The sequence below is a fragment of the Chaetodon auriga genome, chromosome 12 (genome assembly GCF_051107435.1).
Source record: "Chaetodon auriga isolate fChaAug3 chromosome 12, fChaAug3.hap1, whole genome shotgun sequence".
Classification (NCBI taxonomy): domain Eukaryota; kingdom Metazoa; phylum Chordata; class Actinopteri; order Chaetodontiformes; family Chaetodontidae; genus Chaetodon; species Chaetodon auriga.
This window is the reverse complement of record NC_135085.1, coordinates 26,883,993-26,906,240: the sequence shown is the minus strand read 5'-3', so window position 1 is coordinate 26,906,240 and position 22,248 is coordinate 26,883,993. Positions and strand designations below refer to the sequence as shown.

The following is a 22,248-nucleotide window of genomic DNA, read 5'->3' as shown; positions in this document are numbered from 1 at the left end:
TGAGGCAGTGTACACTGATCGCAGTCTGAGGGCGTCTCTAACGATAAATTAGAATCTATATAAGTTACTTATATTGGATTTAGAGCATTGATGATCCCTTTTCCAGAAAAAGATTCTTCGCCTCCTCTTGGCCTCCCCTTGGCTCCTCCTGCACTCCACAAGCTGCAACTCCAGCGAATTTCACAAGAGATTTAACATGGATTGAAAATAGTTTTTAACTGTTTTTTTTGTGTATGGTAAAAATAAAGTAATCTAGAATCATGAATGAGTGTTTTATTAATTATATGAATTGATTGTTTGATGTTTATTATTGTAGAAAATGAAGTGAAATTATCATTGTAGTTATTATGTAGTAACTATGCCACAGTATTTTTTAAACCTGCCATCACTGGAAAAATGTGCTGCTTGTATCAGTGGTCCATTTAAATTACACAGCGTTAGCAGGAATAAAAGGCAAATTATATTGTAGATAGCAAGCTTTTTTTTATTTATTGATTTTTTTAGCCGTGCCACATAAACGCGCCGGCTTTACGGTTGACGATGTAATGGTTATGACTAATAGATGGTGTCGTCCGCACACAAACCGCACGCACACAGGACAGTGCATGCTTTAGCCACGGCAGTCATTTTCCGTTTTAATGACCTAAATGTATGACTACAGTTTGATCAGTTGTGCATAGTACTAGCGATCTCCACCAGCTAGCCTTTCTCTCCCTGCTCTGCCACAACGGCACGGTGTTGTGCTCTTGCCTTACGGCGCACAGCCGCCTCATTGCTGCCGTCGGACTGTGTCGGGCGGTCTGTGGACCTGACACTGTAAGATGAAAAATCAAACACAGGTGGAGCAGTTTGTTTTACGAGTCACCAGGACACCTAATTCAAAGCGTCCTCCTCGATGTAGTCCTCATTTACAAAGTGCTTGCTGCAAACCCAAGCTGCAGGACTGAGAGAGGGACTCTGGTGTTTTAGAGCAGCTAGCCAGCGACGGAGAACCGATTGCCACTTTGATGGCAAAACATGAAAATGTACAGTCTTGCTGTGGTTTTTTATTCTGTGAATTCATTGCTACAGCCTGGGGCGATACAAAAATGACCTCCCTTGCAGTTCTTCTTTCTTTGAGGTTCCATTTTGTCACTGTTGCCATAAGCGGAGTATTGAAAGACCTGGATCCAACCAACCTTGTGACATCACGCTCTATGCCAAGACAATATGGCAGCGCCCGTGTTTGAGAACATAACCTTTGGGAGTTAATTTCTCTTCTTACAGCTTATTAACAATGTTAGGCATTGGCTAATGTTTTGGTCTGGAAAAAATAGATAGATAGATAGATAGATAGATAGATAGATAGATAGATAGATAGATAGATAGATAGCCTTTAGTAAGAGTATTTAAATTCTTGTTTGGGGGGTTTTCACCCATTCTTCTTGCAGAAGGCTTCTAGTTCTGTGATCTTTAGGCCGTCTTGCACACACTACTATTGAGGTCTATTCGCAGATAGCAAAAAAATTCCAGGTTTAGATAAGTTAAGACTTTATTGATCCCACACCGGGGAAACTGTCGTTACAGCCAGCAAGCATTGTCACATCAACTCCTTATGTGCTGCTACTCTCCCTCATCTGCTCACCTGCTCTTCCAGCACTCTTCACCTCTTCACTTAAGCAGCTCTCGCTCACTCATTCATTGCCAGATTGTTCTTAGCCCTGATGCAAGATTCTCCAGCAATAATTTTTGGACGGATTTCTTGGTATCGACCCACCCTGCATTTGACCTCACCTGCTCTCCTACCCCCTAGTAAAGAACTCTGTTTTGTGAGTCTGACCACATCTTTCATCTTGCCCTCTCTGAACATGATTATCGGCGAAACAGTTTGCTGATTTGCAAACCAAACTAAATATGTGACAGGCCTATTCCACTTGCACTAATCAATATGGCTCTTCAGATTTTAGTTCATGCTTGCTCCCAGAGCATGCACACCAAAATTGGTGAAATTCTGTTGACTGGGTTTTGAGGTACATGGTTTTGGTATTTGTGGTGCCCTTTATAGGTAGGGCTCAAAGTGATTCACTCAACCTATTCCCAATCCTGGCCTGAAGATATATACACAGATTTTTGAGGATTGGATAAATTGTTAACAAGTTATGGCCATTTTCCCACCACTTTTATTGGCTGATGGTGGCCATGTTTTTCAACCAATCTTGCTCATTTATAATAGAGTGTCTATCTCAGTCTTGCCATGCTGTATTTGGTGCTGATACAATCAAAATCCAACAAGTTCTGTTCATAGTACATTTTTCAAAAACTTCAAAATGGCGGAATACTATTGTGGCTGATTTGAATAGCACATTGAGCTGGACTTGTGTGTCCACTATCAAGTCAATCGGACTTACATTGTGAGGTCCGTGGCCTTTACAAAAAAAAAAATGGAAATTTTGGGCTTTAATTATAGCATCACCATCTGGAAGATTGGGCTCATATTTTTTGGGAAGCAGATGCACTCCATTTCCACTTATGGGTCTTATTAAAGATGAATTTCCTCAGGAAGTTGTCTGCTCTAACTTTTCCTGTAAACAGCCTCAGTGGTTACTTGGACCTCTGTGAGGGGTGAGCAGCAGCCATTTTCTCATGATCTTTGGAGGGAAATTGCATTTCATTTTTTGTGTGTTTCTCTCACTAAAATAGGATGTGTTGTTGTTTTTCATTGTTGTTGTTGATTGTTGTCATTGCAGCACCTTCCAAAAGATATCACTTCACTTTCCCAGGGCATAGTTAAAGGACAAGAAGTAGAAACTGCATAGTGGTAGACCCTGTAACTCTAACACCTGGTATCTTGGCACTTACAGTATATTGATAAGACACTGAGCTTTGTTGGAGACACTGAGGCAACATATAAGAAGGGACAACAAAAGCTGTTTTTATGGGTTTTAGTGATGACAGACAGCTGCTGCTGCTATTCTACACTGCCATGATAGAATCAGTCCTTACCTTCTCACTAATTTGTTGATATGGAAATCTAAATGTCCAAAACAGTAATCATCTCAGAAACATTGTCAAGGTAACCAGTAAAATCATTGATGAGCAGCAGCTTCTCTTTCTGACAGACAGACAGATGACACAGCAAGCTCAATCCACCACACAGTGTATCCTGTGTCGTCCCCTCAACTCAGACATACAGGCATACAAAAGTTATGTGCACCATTCATTGATACCATGTGAAATAAGTGCTCTAAATCTAATACATTGTAATCTGCCTCTTGGTTCCTGAAATATTTTAGTTTTTATTTAATCTTTATTCTTCCTATTGTAGCTTTTGCTGCTTTTATCATGCACCCTTTGTTTTATTCTGAACTGCCCTGATAATGTCTTCAGTTGTCTTAGTGTCTCCACTGTGTTTACGTTTCATATTTTATGTTTGAGGAAGTAGTTGTTGCAGAAAAACCAACTGTGATCTGTAAATGTCTCTCACCTCCTGTCTTCTGAAGTTGATGACCACTTGTTCAAACTGTTCATCTTTGGTTTCATCTGCTTTTCCCAGTTTCTGCAGCACCTGAAAAATTATATGACACTTAGTACACCTGTTTTTAAAGACAGTTCAGTCTTTAAGACCTCGCCTCCTCCTGCAGCTGAGTCACCTGCACACACCTACTATTCCACACTCATCACAGGAGACTCCAGCTGAGACGCATCGACCGACACAAACATTTCCCACTGTGAATACTGTTGTCGATCATGCTAGCCACCAACAATGTTTCAGCTCGGCTAGGAACTGAGTTAGTTAGAGAACAAGACTAAGTGGAAACTTTTTATATAGCTGGACTGAGTGTGGTCAGTGGTAGCGTCTATAATGTGAATTCCTGGATATTAAATATTCATCTGTAATTTCCTGTAGTGGTGCCAGTAATATTTGGTGTTCTGAAGAGGCACATCACATGACATTGTTAAGATATGTTTGAGTCGCAAAATGTAAGAAATGCAGTTGGAAGAACAATAAACATATCTTGAGATGTTCGATTTGAAAGTGAACTTACTCTAATTATAACTGTTCTAAATAGCAATTACTTCCCCTGCTCTTTCATTTTTTTCTCCCTGAGGGATGTCTCTGGTTTTCCTATGATTCCCTTTGTAATGACTGTTTGGTCACACTGATTGCTATTTGAGGTGCTTTAAATGTTTGCTCTGCCCTTTGCCGGACTGTTACAGTTCGTAACCAATGTCTCCATTTCTCACAGCGTATTTTATGTTTTCCACTTCCATTCCCTCATGATGAGCATCAGGTACTGCGCTGTCTGTGTGCCATCTGTGCGCACATGTCGTGCTGTCATATACCATTGCACTGTGACACATTGGTGAGGTATAGACAGGTTACTGATTGTGAAGTGGATGTGTGTTTGTGCCTCTGGTCCTGGAAGGACTCAGTGAGGCATGAACCTGCATGAATCTTGCAACTGCTGTTGTTTTATAGACACTTGGTGAATAGCTTCCCTATGCACTTTTTGAAGATATATACCTGTGCTGCACTTTGCAAATGTCTGCACTCTACCTCACGATGAGTGAAGAGCAAAATTTTTTTTGGAATCTGAACGCAGTTTTAGGGGCTGCGTCAATCCAGTGTTTTTTCCTGCTGAAAATGCCATGTGCTCCAATTTTCCAACTTTCAACCAGTTTATTAACTGTCCCACGAGACAATGCCACACCAGATTTACTGTCTAACCCTAATGTAAAGGATTTATACAGTGCCACTGCCCTTCGCCCCGTAGGCAGAGCTGATCACAGCCTGGTGTTGTTAACACCTCAGTATGTCCCTATTGTCCAGAGGCAGCCTGTGTCCACGAGAACAGTGAGGAGGTGGACTCAGGAGGCTAATGAGTCACTGCAGGACTGCCTTGAGACAACAGACTGGAATGTGTTGTGAGAGCCACATGGGGAGGACATCAACAGCCTGACAGAGTGTATCACAGAATACATCAAATCCAGTGAACAGACCATACCGCCAACCCAGACTGTACGCTGCATCCCCAACAACAAGCCCTGGATCACCGGTGAACTGAAAAGTCTCCTGAACAAGAAGAAACAAACTTTCAGGTCAGGGGACAAAAAAGAACTGAGGAGTGTTCAACACGAGCTGAGGGAGAAGCTGAGGCAGATCAGAGATGCCTACAGGAGGAAGCTGGAGGCGAAACTCCAGCAGAACAGAGTGAAGGATGTGTGGACAGGAATGAAGGAGATCACGGGGCTCAAGGCAAAAGACACACCAGCAGCCGGCAGCCTTGAGAAGGCCAATGAGCTAAACCACTTTTTCAACAGGCTCAGATCACAGCCAGGAGTGGCCCTACAGCTCACCAGCTCCTTCACACCTCCCCACTGTCCACAACAGCCTCCTTCCTGTTCCAAAGAAGAAATCTCCATCTTGCCCCAACAACTACAGACCCATTGCCCTTACATCGCTCATGATGCAGGTACTGGAGAGGCTGGTCCTGGCTCACCTCCAACCGCAGGTGAAATCATCACTGGACCCTCTACAGTTCGCCTACCAAGCCCCATCTGGGTGTGGATGATGCCATCATACACCTGCTGCAGCGTGCTCATGCCCACCTGGATTGTAACGGCAGCACTGTGAGGATCAACTTCTTTGATTTCTCCAGTGTATTTAATACCATACAGCCACTGCTCCTGGGTGAGAAGCTGCGAGTGATGGGACTCGATGACCACAGTCTCTTGGATTACTGACTACCTGACAGACAGACCGCAGTTTGTCCGACTGGGCAACGTTCTGTCTGAAACTGTGGAAAGTAGTACAGGAGCACCACAGGGGACTGTTCTGTCTCCTTTTCTCTTCACCTTGTACACCTCAGACTTTCAGTACAACTCTTCATCGTGCCACCTACAGAAGTTTTCGGACGACTCAGCGGTGGTGGGGTGTATAAAGGATGGACGAGAGGAGGAATACTGAGCAGTGGTGGACGACATTGTGGAATGGTCTGGTAGAAATCACCTGCTGCTTAACGTGGCCAAGACCAAGGAGATGGTTACTGACTTCAGAGGGAACAGGACGACCACACAACCACTGTGCATTCTGGGGGAGAATGTCACAGTGGTGGAGGATTACAAATACTTCGGAGTGCATCTTGACAGCAGACTGAACTCGAAAACTAACATCAACGCTGTTTCCAAGAAGGGGATGAGCAGACTCTGTTTCCTGAGGAGGCTCAGATCGTTCAACGTGTGCAGCGAGATGTTGGAGATCTTCAACCAGTCTGTTGGTGTCAGCTCACTCTTCTTTGCTGCAGTGTGCTGGAGGAGCAGCATCAGAGCCGGCGACACCAACACACTGAACAAACTGATCAGGAAGGCCGGCTCTGTTAACGACTGCAAACTGGACACTTTTGAGGAGGTGATGGAGAGGAGGACACTGGACAGACTGTTATCCATCATTGATAACCCTGAACATCCTCTTCACCACCTCGTGGACAGACAGCGGAGCTCCTTTTCCAACAGACTGCTCCAGCTCCACTGTCACAAGGACCACTTCAGGAAATCATTCCTGCCACGAGCCATCACACATTACAATAGAAACATAAACAGTTAATCCATGGACCTCACAGAGTCTTGTGTTTTTACATATTACTTTTACATATATATCTGCACTACTGCAATATTGCACATTCGGTCTACTTGCACAATGTTTTTTGTTGTTTTTTGCTGGAAATATTGTCTTTTTCTAAATAATTGTGCATACATCCTGTGTTTGCTGTATGTTTAATTGCTACTGCAACAAAATAATTTCCCGAATTGGGATCAATAAAGAAACTGTCTAAGTCTAAGTCTAACTCTCTTTTGCAAACGTCCAGGTGGAAGCACTTGAGAGCTCAGTATTTATTCAGCTGAGATCCACTGGTTGCTGTGATACAGAATACCCGCAGAAATATCTTACTGCTGCTCACCTGATAGTATGACATCTCATTTAGATCACTGTAATTTCATGTTTTCAGGGTCAAACCAAAAAGAAGTTACATTTCAGTTGGTATAAAATGCAGCTGCTTGGCTTTTAACAACTACAAGATGACAAGATCATATCAGCCTGTTTCAGCCTCTTCACTGGTTACCAGTAAGTTTTAGAATTGATTTTAAGATTTTATTGATCAGAATCAGAATCAGAAACAGCTTTATTGCCGAGTACGATTTTACACATACGAGGAATTTGTTATGGTGAAGTTGGTGTATGACACATCTACTAAAAATAAGAGTACAAAATATAACAATATAAATATATATACACAAGTCTGTTTTTTTTTTTTTTTTTTTTCCAGAAACACAATTCGTTTTTCCAGAAAGAGGTCCGAGCTGAGCGTTAATGTAACGCATAGAGTTGTGTAAGTGTCAGTGTGACAAGATGAGGCAGAGGTGGAGTGTGAAGAGTGTCGGGGGGGTTCCAGGTCTTGTTGATAAGGCTGACAGCAGACGGGAAAAACTGTTCTTGTGGCGTGAGGTTTGGTCCTGATGAACTTGTGCCCCCCTGTGAGCCACAGTGCAGCCTCAGATCTTCAAGCAGGGCTCTTCTGGCTGTTTCTGAGTCCTGACTCACAGCTAAAGGTGACAGGAGTTTTATGGTAAGAGCCCTTAAGACCTGGAACCTGGAACAGACTGCCTGAGGATCTGAGGTTGCAGGATCACTGACATCTTTTAAATCACTCCTCAAAACTTAACTTAAAAGCCTTTCATTAATGCTACCACGACTTCGTGTTTTTCCAACATGTCTCATCTGTTTTTTCATTATTGTTGTTGTCTTTATTGTTGAAGATGTTATTCCTTTTCATTTTGTTTTATTTTAAGTGTCTGATTTTACTTGCCTAAAATATTTTCTGTTTTATCCTGTCTCACCGCTGTTTTTATTATAATTATTAAGCATCTTCGACATACATGTGACTGAGTTTAAGATAAAAACAAATAAACACCATCTGAAAACACCAATAACAATAAAGATTTTGTTGTTTTCTGTATTAAAAGGTCTGAAAGCAGCTGTTGTGCTGTGGACAGGAAGTAACAACAACTAAAATGGTTGTTTGAATGGAGAACATAATGCCAGCATTACATTTCAGTGTGTTTTGAAGAGACAGGAGGTTTGTTTGAGTTCCTCCACATCAGAAACAAGAGTTTGAAATACTTACTAAAACTAAGCAGTGATGTAGCTCAGCTCACAGTAACTGCTATGTGTTTAATATTTAATAGACTCACAGTCTGGGTTGTGTTTCAGGATGAAACCTGGTGACACCTATGACCCACCTGCTGTTGCTGAACACAGCATAAAATTAATGTTTCACCTGAAGGATTTTTTTTATCTACTCACAGTGTGCCAGATGTTGGCTGGTCCAGCTGAAGCAAAAACTCTTCTGTCCTGTATGGACTCATCCTCAAATGTCACCTTCCTGTAATGTCATTGCTTGGCTGTCTGCCCATACAGAGAGCTGTTGAGCCGTAATTCAAGTGTATCTGTGTAATGCTAACTCTATCAGCTGATCTGCTCAAAGACAGGCGCCAACGTAAACTCAGATTAACAAAGAAGCTGAATATGAAAAAAGCCTGAGTGAGATAATGCCTTTAAGATTCATTGAGATGTGTACTGAAATTTCTGTGAAGGAGGTTAAACAGGAAACAAAACACCAATACAAGTCATGTGACCGATCAGCTGAGGACTTGGCCTGGTTTCTGCTAAGATATAAACCTGAAATACCGCAATTCACTTTTCCAATGAGTTTCAGCAACTTTCACAGCCAAATATCACTGTCCAATCAGACCCAGGGAATATTTCAGCACCACGGACAGTCCTCACTGTCCAATCAGAACAAGAGAATATTTCTAAATTTAACCCTGAAAATCCTGTTTAGGTCACAGAATACGGTGTTCCACCAGCAGTCCAGCAGCCCTCTCCTATAAATAGCCTAACGTGCAGGTAGCTGATCTGGCGTCAGAGGTGGCGTCATCACGTCACAGACAGGGCATCCCCGCCTCCCCTTCTGCCGACCTTGGAGCAGGAAAACACCTCCTGGCAGTCACTTGTTTAAAACATGAAATACACACGTGACATATTTCACCGCAGATGTGACGTCATCACGAGCGTTAGAGTCAATGCTAATCCGTCGTCGGTCTGCTTCAGCCAATCAAGACGCTCTCCCTCAGTTTCTGATGATTTTTTTGTGCAGATTTTGGAAACATGACGTCAGCCTGTCTGTGTGGATCAACAGCTGATAATCAAAAGAATAATAATAACGCAAAACCCGGAAAAGACACGAACAATATCAGACGCTCCACAGGCCTGCAGCCTCCAACCAGCTGCACATTCATATACCCCAGTCCTCCACCATCTGTCCTTCACCGCCACCTCTTTCCTCATCCTCATCCTCCATCACATCATCACAATCGTAAACTCTTACCTTCTCCTGGGCGCGGTTCAGTCGTTTCTGCACGTTTTTAGCGAAGATTCCAGTTTTGATTTCCGCCATGATGTCTGTAAAGACAGAGGGGGAGAGAGAGAGAGAGAGAGAGGCGGATTAACAGGGAGAGAGAGAGAGAGAGAGGGAGAGAGAGAGAGGGAGAGAGACGTGCTGACAGAGGGGGGAGGGTGTGTGTGTGTGTGTGTGTGTGTGTGCGTGTTGGAGGGGAGGGGCGGGGTTTAGCGACAACACTCCGTCTGCTGATTGGATTGTTTCAGTCAGCCTCCTGTTTTCTATCATTATAGTGAAGCACTATTTTCCATCAGTGTGAACAAACGGTCAGTTTACATGTAAAAATGTTCAGGTCAAGTAAAGTTATCATGTCTCTCGTATCTCAGCAGGTAATCTGAAGGTGTTTGTGTACAGGTGGAGCAGATTATGCACATGCTATTTTTGGGTTCACTTTTTGACTGCGCTGTCCAGTAAACAACAGGCAGTGATGTAAAACCTGCTAAATTCTTACGTCATAAGAGCAGGCGTAAAACCTGTAGCTGTGTTAGTACATGCTGGTTTTAAAGACAGTCACATGATTCACGATATGTTTTTAATAAACTATGAAACGTTCCTTCATACAAAAATTAAAAATAAAAAAGACTTGAAACTCGACACCAGTGACTTATGACTTTTTTTTAAAATGAATTTTAGCCCTTTGATCAGGTATGACCTGAGACCTATATTAAAAAAATATAGCACGAAATCAAATCCTGGATCAACAAATCAGCCTGAGAGCAGCCTATCACACTGCACAAGCTGGTTGGAAAAGTGTCAGCAGCTCACACTAAATACACATTAAAACTCTCAGGTCAGGTCATTCAGAGTCAGAAAAAAAGCGGAAAACATCACTGAATACCCATCACTGGACACAACCTATTCCAACTTCTCCCCTCTGGTTGGTGCTACAAAGCTCTGTACACCAAAACATCCACACAAAAACAGTTTCTTCCCACAGGCCAGTTAACCCTCTATTACCAAAACATCCACTTACATAAAAATTGCTAATTATTATATTCACAGTTCCACCCCCTGCATGAGACATTGGGGGCCTTAAGCAGACCCTTCAGCAACAGACTACTGCATTTACAGTGTGTGAAAGAACACTACTGCAGGTCCTTCATTCCAGCAGCTGACAGACTGTTTAACACCAGCATCATCTAACATTTTAACTGTCAACATCATTTAACATAGCACTGTGTTGAAGTTGTTTTCACATTACAACACCACAAAAATACTGTTTTTGCACTACTGGTATAGATAGATAGATAGATAGATAGATCCCCCCCCCCAGTGGAGTTAAAGAGCCGCATAGCGTGGGGGAGGAACGACTTCCTCAGTCTGTCAGTGGAGCAGGACAGCAACAGCAGCCTGTCACTGAAGCTGCTCCTCTGCCTGGAGATGATGCTGTGCAGCGGATGCAGTGGATTGTCCATGATTGACAGGAGCCTGCTCAGCGCCCGTCGCTCTGCCACAGACGTCAGGCTGTCCAGGTCTGTGCTCACAACAGAGTCTGCCTTCCTCACCAGTTTGTCCAGATGTGTAGCATCCCTCTTTTTGATGCTGTCTCCCCAGCACACTGCTGCATAGAAGAAGGCACTTGCTACCACAGTCTGGTAGACCATCTGCAGCATCTTTTTGCAGATGTTGAAGGATGCTAGCTTTCTGAGGAAGTACAATCGGCTCTGATCTCTTCTGCACAGAGCAGGTTCACTTATCAGCCACTTACAATGCAGTCCAAAGATCTCTCTCCAGGCAGCACAACAACCATTCACACCAGGAATCACATGACCCTATTGTGTCACATGGTGGGTGGGTGGGTCAACGACCCAACCATTACCACACATCAACACCTATTGTGCCAGCCACACCCTGACTCATGTGTCTCTAATGACTCACATGATCCTGGGTGGAGGTATGATCCTGCAGGAGGATAAATACCTGAGACCCCTAACCAGTCAGTTAGAACTGAAGAAGCCTTTTGGATAAGAGGCGAAACATCTTCTAGAACCACAAATAAGTCCAGTTGCCTTTGGAAGCACTTAGAATTGGCATGACCTGGACGAATGAGAATCCTCACAGAAGTTGGCATATCATTATCCAAGTCTACCATAAAGAGAAGACTTCACAAGAACAAATACACAGGGTTCACCATAAGGTGCAAACCATTCATTAGCCTCAAGAATAGAAAAGCCAGATTTGTGTTTGATGGGTAGAGAAAAGTATGGAGAAGGCTTGGAATGGCTCATGATCCAACACACACCACATCATCTGTAAAACATGGTGGAGGCAGTGTAATGTCATGCATGGCTTCCAATGGCACTTGGTCATGTGTTTATTAAATGATAACACAGATGGAAGCAACCACATGAATTCAGAAGTCTATAGGAACATTCTGTCTACTCACATTCAGCCAAATTCGCCAAAGTTGATTGGACGGTGCTTCACAGTACAGATGAACAATGGCCCAAAACATACTGCAAAAGCAACCGAGGAGTTTTTCAAAGCAAAGAGGTGGAATACTCTACAATGGCCCGAGTCAATCACTTGATCTCAGTCTGATCAAACATGCATTCCACTTGCTTCGGACAAAGCTTAAGGCAGAAAGACTTGCAAACAAACAACAACTGAAGACAGCTGCAGGCAGGGCCTGGCAAAGCATCACAAAGGAGGAAACCCAGTGTTTGGTGATGTTCATGGGTTCCAGACATCAGGCAGTCATCATCTTCAAAGGATTTTCAACAAAGTATTAAGAATGAACATTTTATTTATGATTATATTCATTTATCCAATTAATTTAGGTCCCTTGAAATGAGGGGACAATGTATGAAAATGTTTGCAAATCCTAAACCCTTCCTCCAATTTTGATGTAAATACCCTCAAATTAAAGCTGAAGTCTGCACTTCAGTTTCATCTCGATTATTTCATTTCAAATCCATTGTAGCATACAGGGCCAAAATTATGAAAATTGTGTCACTGTCCAGATATTTCCAGACCTAACTGTACAGAATGTACATATGCATAGTTGATTTTTCTGTATTATTCTGTATCCTTTTTAATTGCCCTTTTTGATCTTTTTGTGCCTCCTTTTTTATACCTTTGCTGACTGTAACAATTTAATTTACTGAGAGGGATGAACAAAGTTTCACCTTATCTTATCTTCTCTTAAACCTGGCTTCACCAGCAGTTTTGAACATAGGCCGCTGCAGCCATCTGCTCAGTTGAGTGAGGCATGTAGGAGCATTTTTTTTAAAGTATCGCAATAAATGTTTTTATCAGGGTATTATCGTACTGTGAGTTTTCGGTTGGTTGGCTATGGGTGCCAGTTCCAAAGCAGACTGGCCATCAGCCACCTGCTTTACATGGATGACATCAAGCTGTAGGCCAGTAATGAGTGAGACATCGACTCCACACATCTCCAGGATCTACAGCAATGATATTGGGTTGACATTCAGACTAGATAAATGTGGGTGGATGGTATCAAGGAGAGGGAAGATGATCAGAACCAAGGGGGTTGAACTACCAGAAGGCAGCATTGCAGATGCTCAGGACAGCTACAAATACCTTGGGATACCACAGGCCAATGGGAACCATAAGGAGGCCGCAAGGAGGTTAGCCACAGCCAAGCAACAGCAACATCAAGAAGGAACACGAGAAGTTCAAAAAATACCAAGGGCTGAAAGAGGAGCTAGAGAAGATGTGATGAGTAAAGGCAACAGTGTTACCAGTGGAAATCGGAGCACTAGGGGCAGTGACCCACAAGCTGGGAGAGTGGCTTCACCAGATTCCAAGAACAACATCTGAGGTCTCTGTGCAGATGAGTACAGTCCTGGGAACAGCTAACATACTGAGCAGAACCCTCAAATTGCCAGGCATCTGGTAGAGGACCCTAGCTTGAGGACAAAGACACACACCAGCCCCCTTGGGGAATGAGGGGGGAATTTTAACATTTTTTAATATGTTCTTGTTGTCCTTGTTTGGCAGTTTGCGTTTTTCTTAGAAATCTCTTGTATGTGTTCACATTGGGTCAAAACAGATGATTTGGATTCTGATCTATACAGGTGACACAGTTATTAGTTTATCAAACACACTGCAACTCTCCACTTCAACACAATACATACAGTGAGTAAATTGTGGTCTGGTTTCATTTCAAAACTTTCTTCTAACTCATTCAGAGTTGAAAGGGTGCAGTTTGCTGTTTCCAAAATCATCCACCAGAGAGCAGCAAAGGTCCAAACTGTAACTGGAGCTCAACACTACAGTACAGATATGACAAGACTGACTACAGACCAGACACACTACATTTATGACAAAGCTGCAGGTCAGATATCACAACAGTGCAATACAGACCTGAAAAGACTGCAGTACAGACATGACAAGAGTGAAGTACAGACCAGACAACATTGCCACACAGACATGACAACTCTGCAGGACAGACAAGAAACATGTTTTTTATCTGAAGACCTTTAATTTGGATATAACTGTATATGCGACAGAATTTTACTGCTTATTCTTTGACTGTATTCTATGTGCAAGTATTGTTTTCAATGGAGGACTTCGTTTAAAAAGGTTGTTTTCACTGATACTATGAGGTCAAAGATATAAAAGTGTTCTAAAAGTGGTTATTATGGACAAAACAAAGGCCTGAGAAGGAATTTATTAAATTCATGCATTAGTTTATCTCACATTTCCGACTAAAACAACTGGAGAGCCTTCTGCAGTGTAACTGCATCAAGTCAAACAGTTTGTCACAACCAATTCATTTTCATGTTACTGGGACAGACAGGAGACAAAAGGTGAGTGAGAGGACACAGCTTAGGTGAGGAGGACACTGTAATACCTGACTCCCACCAGAGGAGGGCGTGCTGATGTCACAGTGTGTGTATGTGTGTGTGTGTGTGTGTGTGTGTGTGTGTGTGAGAGAGAGAGAGAGAGAGAGAGAGAGACAGTCTGTTCTGAGCATGTTCCATCTGCTGTGTGCAGGACTCTGATTATAACAACAAAGTCTCTTTTTTCAGTCTAAAAATTAATTTCACACCAACAGAGTTTCTCCTCCACGTGAGGTGATGATGACGCTGTGCTGAGTCATCAGGTTGTGTGTGTGTGTGTGTGTGTGGTATGAATGAATCAGGGACACTCTCTCTTCCTCCTCTTCCCTCCTTCCTCCTCTTCTTCTGTCGTGACGTTCATTCAGGAGGAAACACCACAAACAGTCCTGAGATATTCTGAGACTACTCACTGTGTGTGTGTGTGTGTGTGTGTGTGTGTGTGTGTGTTTTACTCACAGGGAAATACCTCTGTGGATGGAGGGAGGGATTAAACAGGCAGAGAGGTATAATTACAGTAACAGAGCAGAGGAAGAGTAGAGTGACCCTGCACTCAATGTGCATTCAGCTCAGACCACCAAACCATCAGGACCACAAAGGACCAAAACCATTAGGACCAGACCTGCAACACTCTGAACACTGAACTAATCAGGACCAGATTCAAAGACCAGACTGAGGACCAGAACAACACCTGCTCTGTCTTCCCGCGTGAACTCTGCTGATACTCTGCGGGATTTTTTTTCTTCACCATTGGCAGTTTAACTCTGTTTTTGTTCTATTTCCTCACTCACCTCAAACACCAGAAAGACTCTACTAACTCTACAGCAACTGTGTTGTTCACCAGCTGCTCCCTGGTTCTGCATCAAGAACTGCTGCACTACTGACTGTACTGAATTGTGAGTCTCTGCAGAATCTACTGTCAGTGTTGAAGAATAAGTGTCAGCCATAACCCATCATGACCTCTCTGTTCGCCATGTTTTTCTTCATGGCCATCGGTCTTCTTGTTGACTCCTCTCCGACGGCCTCCTCAGTACCAGAGGTTGACGTGGCATCTCAGCTCCGGGAGAGGGCGCCGGCCTCGGACTGTCCATCCTGCTCTCTGTCTCAGATGAGGAAGAACTCATCTTTGTCAGGAGGACAGAGTGACATGGTAGAGGCAGTGAAGCGTCACATCCTCAACATGCTGCACCTTAGCACTCGGCCCAACCTGACACAGCCAGTCCCACGTGCCGCTCTGCTCAACGTCATCAAGAAGCTCCACGTCGGCCGAGTGGCCGAAGATGGCAGCGTGGAGATCCAAGAGGAGGGCCAAGGCCCCGGGGCCTCAACTCCACCTGAACCACCCTCTGAAATGATCGTGTTTGCAGAACCAGGTGAGTCTGGCAGCCAAACAAAATTGTCATTTTAATTTTAGCTCCAGCAGCTCTAAGAAAAGCACAGAGATCCAGAGTTACAATTGTAAAAAGTTACAGTTACAAACATTGTTACAGTTTGAGTTACCATTACAGTTAAGGTTACAAGGATATAGATACAGAGTTACAGTTACAAAATTACAGAGTGACAGACGTACAGCGTTACACTTTACAAAATGTACATAGTTCCAGAGTTATAGAGTTACAATTAGTCACAGAATTACAGTTGCACAGATACAGAGTTACAGTTAGAGTAACAGTTACAGAGTAAGAGTTACAATAACAGCATTACAGAGTTATCATTACAGTCACACAGTTACAGAGTTCACTGACACTGGAGTTATTCTTCTGCTCAGAGACATGGAAATATCTCTATGAACCTACATAGGTGTCAAACAATCAGGAGCTCTGTTTGACACAACAACATGTAAAGGTTTTACCCAAAATCTGTAAAAAGAAAACAGACAGATGAACTCCTCTGAGGTGTTTACCAACATAAAGCCTGAATAATCGCATTCCTGCCTCGACACTGCCAGAGCATCGAAGGGATCCCTTCTCATAAATTCAGTAATGTCAGTAGACTCAGATTCTACTTGGGTTTACTGACCATCAGCTGCACTACAGATGTCTGCATGTCTGTATGGTCTCTTATCAGTTCATTCACAAAATTCCAAAAAGTTCAAAGTTTGTTTACAGATTTCCACAGTAAGAATCCATTGGCAGCCACACAGTCTGATTCCATTGATTGTATCTCTAAGTGCAGTCTGTTTTACAGTTATGTTTTTCTCTTTTTTCTCACACAATGTAAATTTCAATCAGAAATGAACCTGAACACACTTGTGTACACCAGGTTTCACACAGAGTGCTGATTTGTCACCGGCAGCTATGTGATTTCTCCACCATGTTTGTGATTCAGAAGGTTGGCAGTGAAGCCAACATGAAGGAGGGTGGGAAAAGGCTCAGTAACCTTCATTTTCTCAGCAACATCTGACATAATTTAATATAGAAAAGTTATTTTAAGTGTAAACAGTCTGTGATCATCATTATGAAGTCAAAGACCATAAACACATCATTTTGGCTCTAAAACTGAAATCAGTCCTGTGTTAAAACAACTGAAGTCTTTGTGCTGGAGTGTTGTTTAATGAAATCTGTTTCAGTTTTGTCCAGTCTGAGTGACAGATTAGTGAGCCTGAGGGTTCATTCCAGAGGTTTACAATACTCAGACAGAAGGTTTCCACAGAGATAACGATTTAATCCAACAGTAGAAATACAGCGTTTACATTGAAATGTCAACCACCAGCAATGTGTGATGTATGTCCGTATTCACTCAATACAGTGTGTTGCTGGATGAAGTTCTGACAAAAGTTGAGTCAGGTTGTTTTTAGTCAGACGACATCACCTTGACCTCAAACTGAAAGTTAAATAAGAGCCAATCTGAAAGAAATTTTAAAGTTAGTCATGGGAAACTGATTCTAGGTCTGTATAAAATCTGCACGAGCATCAGTCGCCTCGTCAGTAGTAAAACAAGCATCAGTTTGTCTTTTCCCATCACAAACTGAATCAAACAGTTTTACTTTAGTTGTGCAATTAAAAGAGACCCTGTTCAAGTCATCAGTCCGGTGGTGTTGTGGTTCATCAGGATGTCAGAATACATGAGGATGAATAAGAGTCAGAGTGTTTCACCTTCTTAAAATCTGAGATGTGAAGAATTCAAAACTGTCATGTTCAACACAAGAACAATGAATGAAAGTTTCTATCAAAAAAATGTCATTTAAAGTCAGATGAAGACACTCTGGGTGTCTGTCCAACTGTTCACTGAGCTGTAACAACAATAAATACTGCTCTGGGGTGATCTGAAGAAGTTCATACCCTGAATACAGTGGAGGATGTCAAACTGTAAGTGGTTTATCAAGAAGATGATGAGTTACAAGTTTGGACAGAAACAACATACAGTCCTCGTCTAACATTTGTTTTTATCATGATGAGGTGCAGTGTTTTCAATATAAGCCTGATTTGGAAGAGATTTTCAACAGAGCCTGTTGGGTTAATCCCAGACTGCATCATGGATGATACATTTGCTTGTAATGATAACGCAGATAATGACAGAAAACAAGTGATCGGACTGTTTTAAAGTTTTCTGTGAACGTGAACCAGCTCGTTACTGTTCACATTGTTCTGTCACTTGTTTGCTTACATAAATGTACAGAATGGCTTTGTGCTATAAATAGTCTTCTCTTTGAGAGGAATCTTCAATTAAAAAGGTCCCTCAAAAGCTCGAAATTAGAGGACAGTAACAAGAGGGGGGCATACCGAGTGGGCTCAGGCCGTAAATAATCTCTTCATTCAGAAAAATCTGGGCCTCAGTAATTATTTGGCAGAAGAGACAAAGAGAGAGAATAAGAGAGAGAGAGAGAGAGCGAGAGAGAGAGAGAGAGAGAGAGAGAGAGAGTGTGTGTGTGTGTGTGTGTGTGTGTGTGTGTGTGTGTGTGTGTGTGTGTGTGTGTGGCCTTGTTAAGCATTCCCTGAAACCAGGCCTTTTCTTTTTTTAGTGTTTCTGCTCATATTGAGTATATTTAGAGGCAGCAGCTCCATTCATGCTTTTATCAATAATGACATTTTCTTTGTTCATTCAAATGACAGGAAGACAAAACAGAAGGGGGCAGTTCAGACAGCAGGGTCACAGTGTCTTTATCTTTATAATTGCTCACTTCATAGAAAAACAAGCGGGATGAAATAGATGACGTTTTCTTCAGTTTCTCCTCAGATGTTCATGTTGTACTTCAAAGAAGGAAACTATCATTTTTTAAATTTAAACATCTGGCGTCTCATTATTTAAAGTCTAGAGTTCAGATGACTGAGAGTTTCATTTTGCTTCTCAATGAGGGACAACAAGAACCAGAACATCTTTATACTCTTATTGTCTTGAAGTAAAAAATGTTTGTTTGTCATCAGGTTTGGCTTTATATTACACTAATACCCACATCGCATCATTAAGACCTCATCGAAAAGCACTTTTTTTTAGATAAAGATAAAGATAAAGATCAGTAGGGACCAGTACTTTTCAGTACAGACCAGTAGCATGATGTAGAGACCAGTCCAGTCCAGCAGAGACCTGCGATGGTGATGGTGATGGTGATGTGATGTCTTTCTTTACTGTCTCATATTTATATTGCAAATGTGTCTTTTATACAACTGATGAATGTAATTCCTGCAAACATGCTAACTGTGCTCTCCACTGCAGGAGACTCTGTGAACACTGTGACCTTTGACATTTCAAAGGAGAGCGACGGCTCGATGCTGGTAGAACAGGCAAATGTTTGGATCTTCCTGAAGGTGTCGAAAGGAAATCGAGCAAAAAGCAAAGTGATGCTGCAGCTGCTGCTGCAAGTGGATGATCGGGAGGAGTGTGTTTCAGAAAAGATGGTGGATACTCGTCGCAGCGGCTGGCACACCCTCAGCATCTCTCCCATTATTCAGACTCTGTTGGATGGTGGCGGAAGCTCGTTCAGCCTGCAGGTTTCCTGCCTGCTGTGCACAGAGGCCGGTGCCTTGCCCATCCTGGTTCCTGCCAACAGCGAGCGAGCAGGAGAGCGAGGCCAGTCTCATCGACCATTCCTCATGGTGGCGCTGCGAACTCGAGAGGAGGTGTCTCAGCGACGAGTCAAACGAGGTCTGGAGTGTGACGGAAAGATACATGTCTGCTGCCAAAGACAGTTTTACGTCAACTTCAGAGACATCGGCTGGAATGACTGGATTATCGCTCCAGCCGGTTACCATGCCAACTACTGCGAGGGTGACTGTCCAAACCACATGGCGAGTATCAGCGGCTCATCCCTGTCATTCCATTCAACGGTCATCAATCATTATCGTATGAGGGGCTACAGTCCATTTCAAAACATCAAGTCGTGCTGCGTGCCAACGAGGCTGCGTGCTATGTCAATGCTCTACTACAACGAAGAGCAGAAGATCATCAAGAAAGACATCCAGAACATGATCGTAGAAGAGTGTGGCTGCTCATAAGGATTTTAGAAATACTTCCTGCTGTCAGCAGGAAAAACATCAAATCAGCTCTTTCCCAGTAATGATAAAAGTATTTATGTTTGGTGATGAAGCATTGTGTTTCTCATTGGGAGAGACTGTTTTCCACATTGGAACGACCCGAGAATTCTATGCAACATCTTCTACATTTATATCTGCGGTTTGTCTGTTGGATTCTATTGTTCATCTATTGTTTTCTATTGTTATAGAAAACATGTTAGAGGATCATTTTTGATACGTTTGACTGTTTACTGAAGGTTCAACCTGTGTTAAAATCTCTGATGTTGAGATACTTTCAAGAAATGTGTTCAACTGGCTGCTTAGCCAAACATTTTTATTATTATTATTATTATTTTTTTTTTTTCTTACTATTATAACCCCGATTCTACAAAGTTGGGACTGTGTAAAACATAAATAAAACAGAATGTGATAACTTGTTAACCCTTTCTGACATAAACATACCTGAAAACAGTACAAAGTCAATATATTCAATGTTTTTCCTCATCAGCCTCATTGATTTCTGTAAATATCTGCTTATTGTGAATCTGATGCAGCAACACGTTTCACAGACTGAAAGATGTGGAACGCTCCAAAAACACCTGTTTGGAACATTCCACACGTAAACAGGTTCGTTGGTGACAGGTGAGAGGATCATGATTGGGTATGAAAGGGGCATCCTGGAAAGGCTCAGTCGTTCAAAGAGGATGGAGCGAGGTTCACCACTTTGTGAGCACATGATTGGATGACTACATGGACTCAGGAGCACTTCAGAAAACTGCTGTCAGGAAACAGTTTGATTGTGAATGATTATTTACATTTTACACAACGTCCCAACTTTTTTGTAATGAGGGTTGTAGTATTATTATCATTATTATTTAAGTTAACTATTGATATTTGCACAACATTCCTGGCAGAAATTTTGATTCAGAAGAAAGCCAAAGACAGCTAACAGCTGGGTATAAATTATTTAAATGGTGAAACAAAAATACTAAAACATCAGCTTTTGTTTGTTTCTTTATTGTACAGAAAATGTTACCACCTCTATATAATTGCATTTTTGCTCTTTTTTTAGCTTCACCATTAAACAGTCAATATTCTCAACACCAGTTATTTTCAAAAAAAAACAAAAAACAGACACCTTCAGACCACAGACAGATTTAAACATCTGATCCGATTAAATTCTCATTCATGCTCCTTTGAGGATGAACCCTTTCAATTTTAATTATTCCATTACTTGTTTTCTTCTGGCCCCATCATCAGGCCAAACTTGTAACTGGTGAGACTAAGAACTGATGAATCATCATGATGTAATTTAAAGACTGCAGCCTGTAGGAGACATTAACAAGACCTAATGCCACTTATCAAATGAAGTTAATGGTTAATGTTACACATGTCATTTTGGAATCTGAAACAAGATGAAAAGTTCAGATTAAATGTGGAACTCAGAGCAGAACATATTTTCAGGTCAGGTGATAGTCATACTGCAGATTAGTTGTTTTCTTGGTGATTTTATGATCCAGGCTGACTCTTGTCTTGATGGTCAGTTTGAGGTCACCCTCTCTGCTTCCTGTTCAGGTGATTTGTTTTCAGAGATCAGAATCAGGACTGAGCTCCACTCTGCTTTTGCACATCCACAAAAGCAGTCAGAGTGACATAGAAACCCGACACTTGGCTCTTTGTTTGCAGGTAAAAACTGAAGTGATGGTCAGCAGACTGAGAGACCCCTCTATGTCCTCCTCTGACTGCTGGACCAAATTGTTGCTGATGTTGATAAATTTAAACCCTTGCAGGTCCAGAAGAAGTGAGGCAGCCACAGCCAGTTCGCACAGTGATGCTCTGTTTGTTCACTGACCTACAAACTCATCGCTGATTCAACAAGTTGATTTAAGAAACACAAAGACTGCTGCTGAGGCAAACACAAAGCACTCTGGGTACTGGAGCACATCATGTTAACAGAAACACTTCCTGAAAACAGCCTGAAACATCAAAAACATTCAAAGAATCATAATAAACTTTATTGGTATAGTATCTTTCATACAAGTAATACAGAAGAAACTCCTTTACAAAAAATCATATGCGCCAAGCACTTAACATAAAAAAATAAGAAAAAACATTTGATGGAATGAACATAAAAACAGGGACAGAAAATTAATGCAAAACAAGATAGAGGACAAAATCCACCCAATAATAGTAAAAATAACAGGAAAAATATAATAGAGAGAATGCATAACATAATATTGCAACTAAAACTGAACTGAAATTTAAAAATACATAAAATGTATAAGATCAAGTAAAATACAACAATTGAAAGGACGTGCAGCAGTGAATAAATGCGAGACAAAGCACCAAAGTTTCAGCTCTATATCAGGAAGTCATTGCTAGTTAAAGGCTGAAGTGAAGAGATCAGTTTTTAGCTTTCTTTTAAAAATATTTAGTGAGCTGCTTTCCTGATATCTATTGGTGGTGTGCTCCACAGCTTTTGGGCATCATTGACAA

The 22,248-nt window shown here is 42.0% G+C and overlaps 2 protein-coding genes across 16 annotated transcripts in view; one reads left to right on the top strand and one right to left on the bottom strand.

The window, feature by feature from the left end:
• The window catches only part of amph (amphiphysin), a 35,137-nt gene extending 25,518 nt beyond the window's left edge, over positions 1–9,619 (bottom strand). For 4 of the 15 annotated variants that reach the window (XM_076745868.1, XM_076745872.1, XM_076745869.1 and 1 more), the window contains exons 1-2: positions 9,426–9,591; positions 3,464–3,544 (exon numbers count right to left, since the gene is read on the bottom strand). In XM_076745868.1, coding sequence (XP_076601983.1) covers positions 3,464–3,544; positions 9,426–9,494 — 150 coding nt within the window. In that variant the 5' untranslated portion in view covers positions 9,495–9,591. Of the gene's footprint in view, positions 1–3,463; positions 3,545–9,425 lie in introns of all 15 variants that reach the window. The other 11 variants (XM_076745873.1, XM_076745876.1, XM_076745877.1 and 8 more) reach the window with 8 other exon arrangements.
• Positions 9,620–15,257: 5,638 nt separating this feature from the next.
• On the top strand, positions 15,258–20,460 carry inhbab (inhibin subunit beta Ab). The gene is made up of 2 exons (XM_076745399.1): positions 15,258–15,675; positions 18,956–20,460. Exons 1-2 carry the CDS (start codon positions 15,258–15,260, stop codon positions 19,732–19,734), a joined length of 1,197 nt encoding a protein of 398 aa, XP_076601514.1. The 3' UTR covers positions 19,735–20,460.
• Positions 20,461–22,248: the final 1,788 nt, after the last annotated feature.

Bases quoted from the DNA above. Each gene is read 5' to 3' on its own strand.
- inhbab (XM_076745399.1), top strand. From the start codon at position 15,258: ATGACCTCTCTGTTCGCCATGTTTTTCTTCATGGCCATCGGTCTTCTT. The intron at 15,676-18,955 runs GTGAGTCTGGCA...TCTCCACTGCAG, and splicing joins GATCGTGTTTGCAGAACCAG to GAGACTCTGTGAACACTGTG.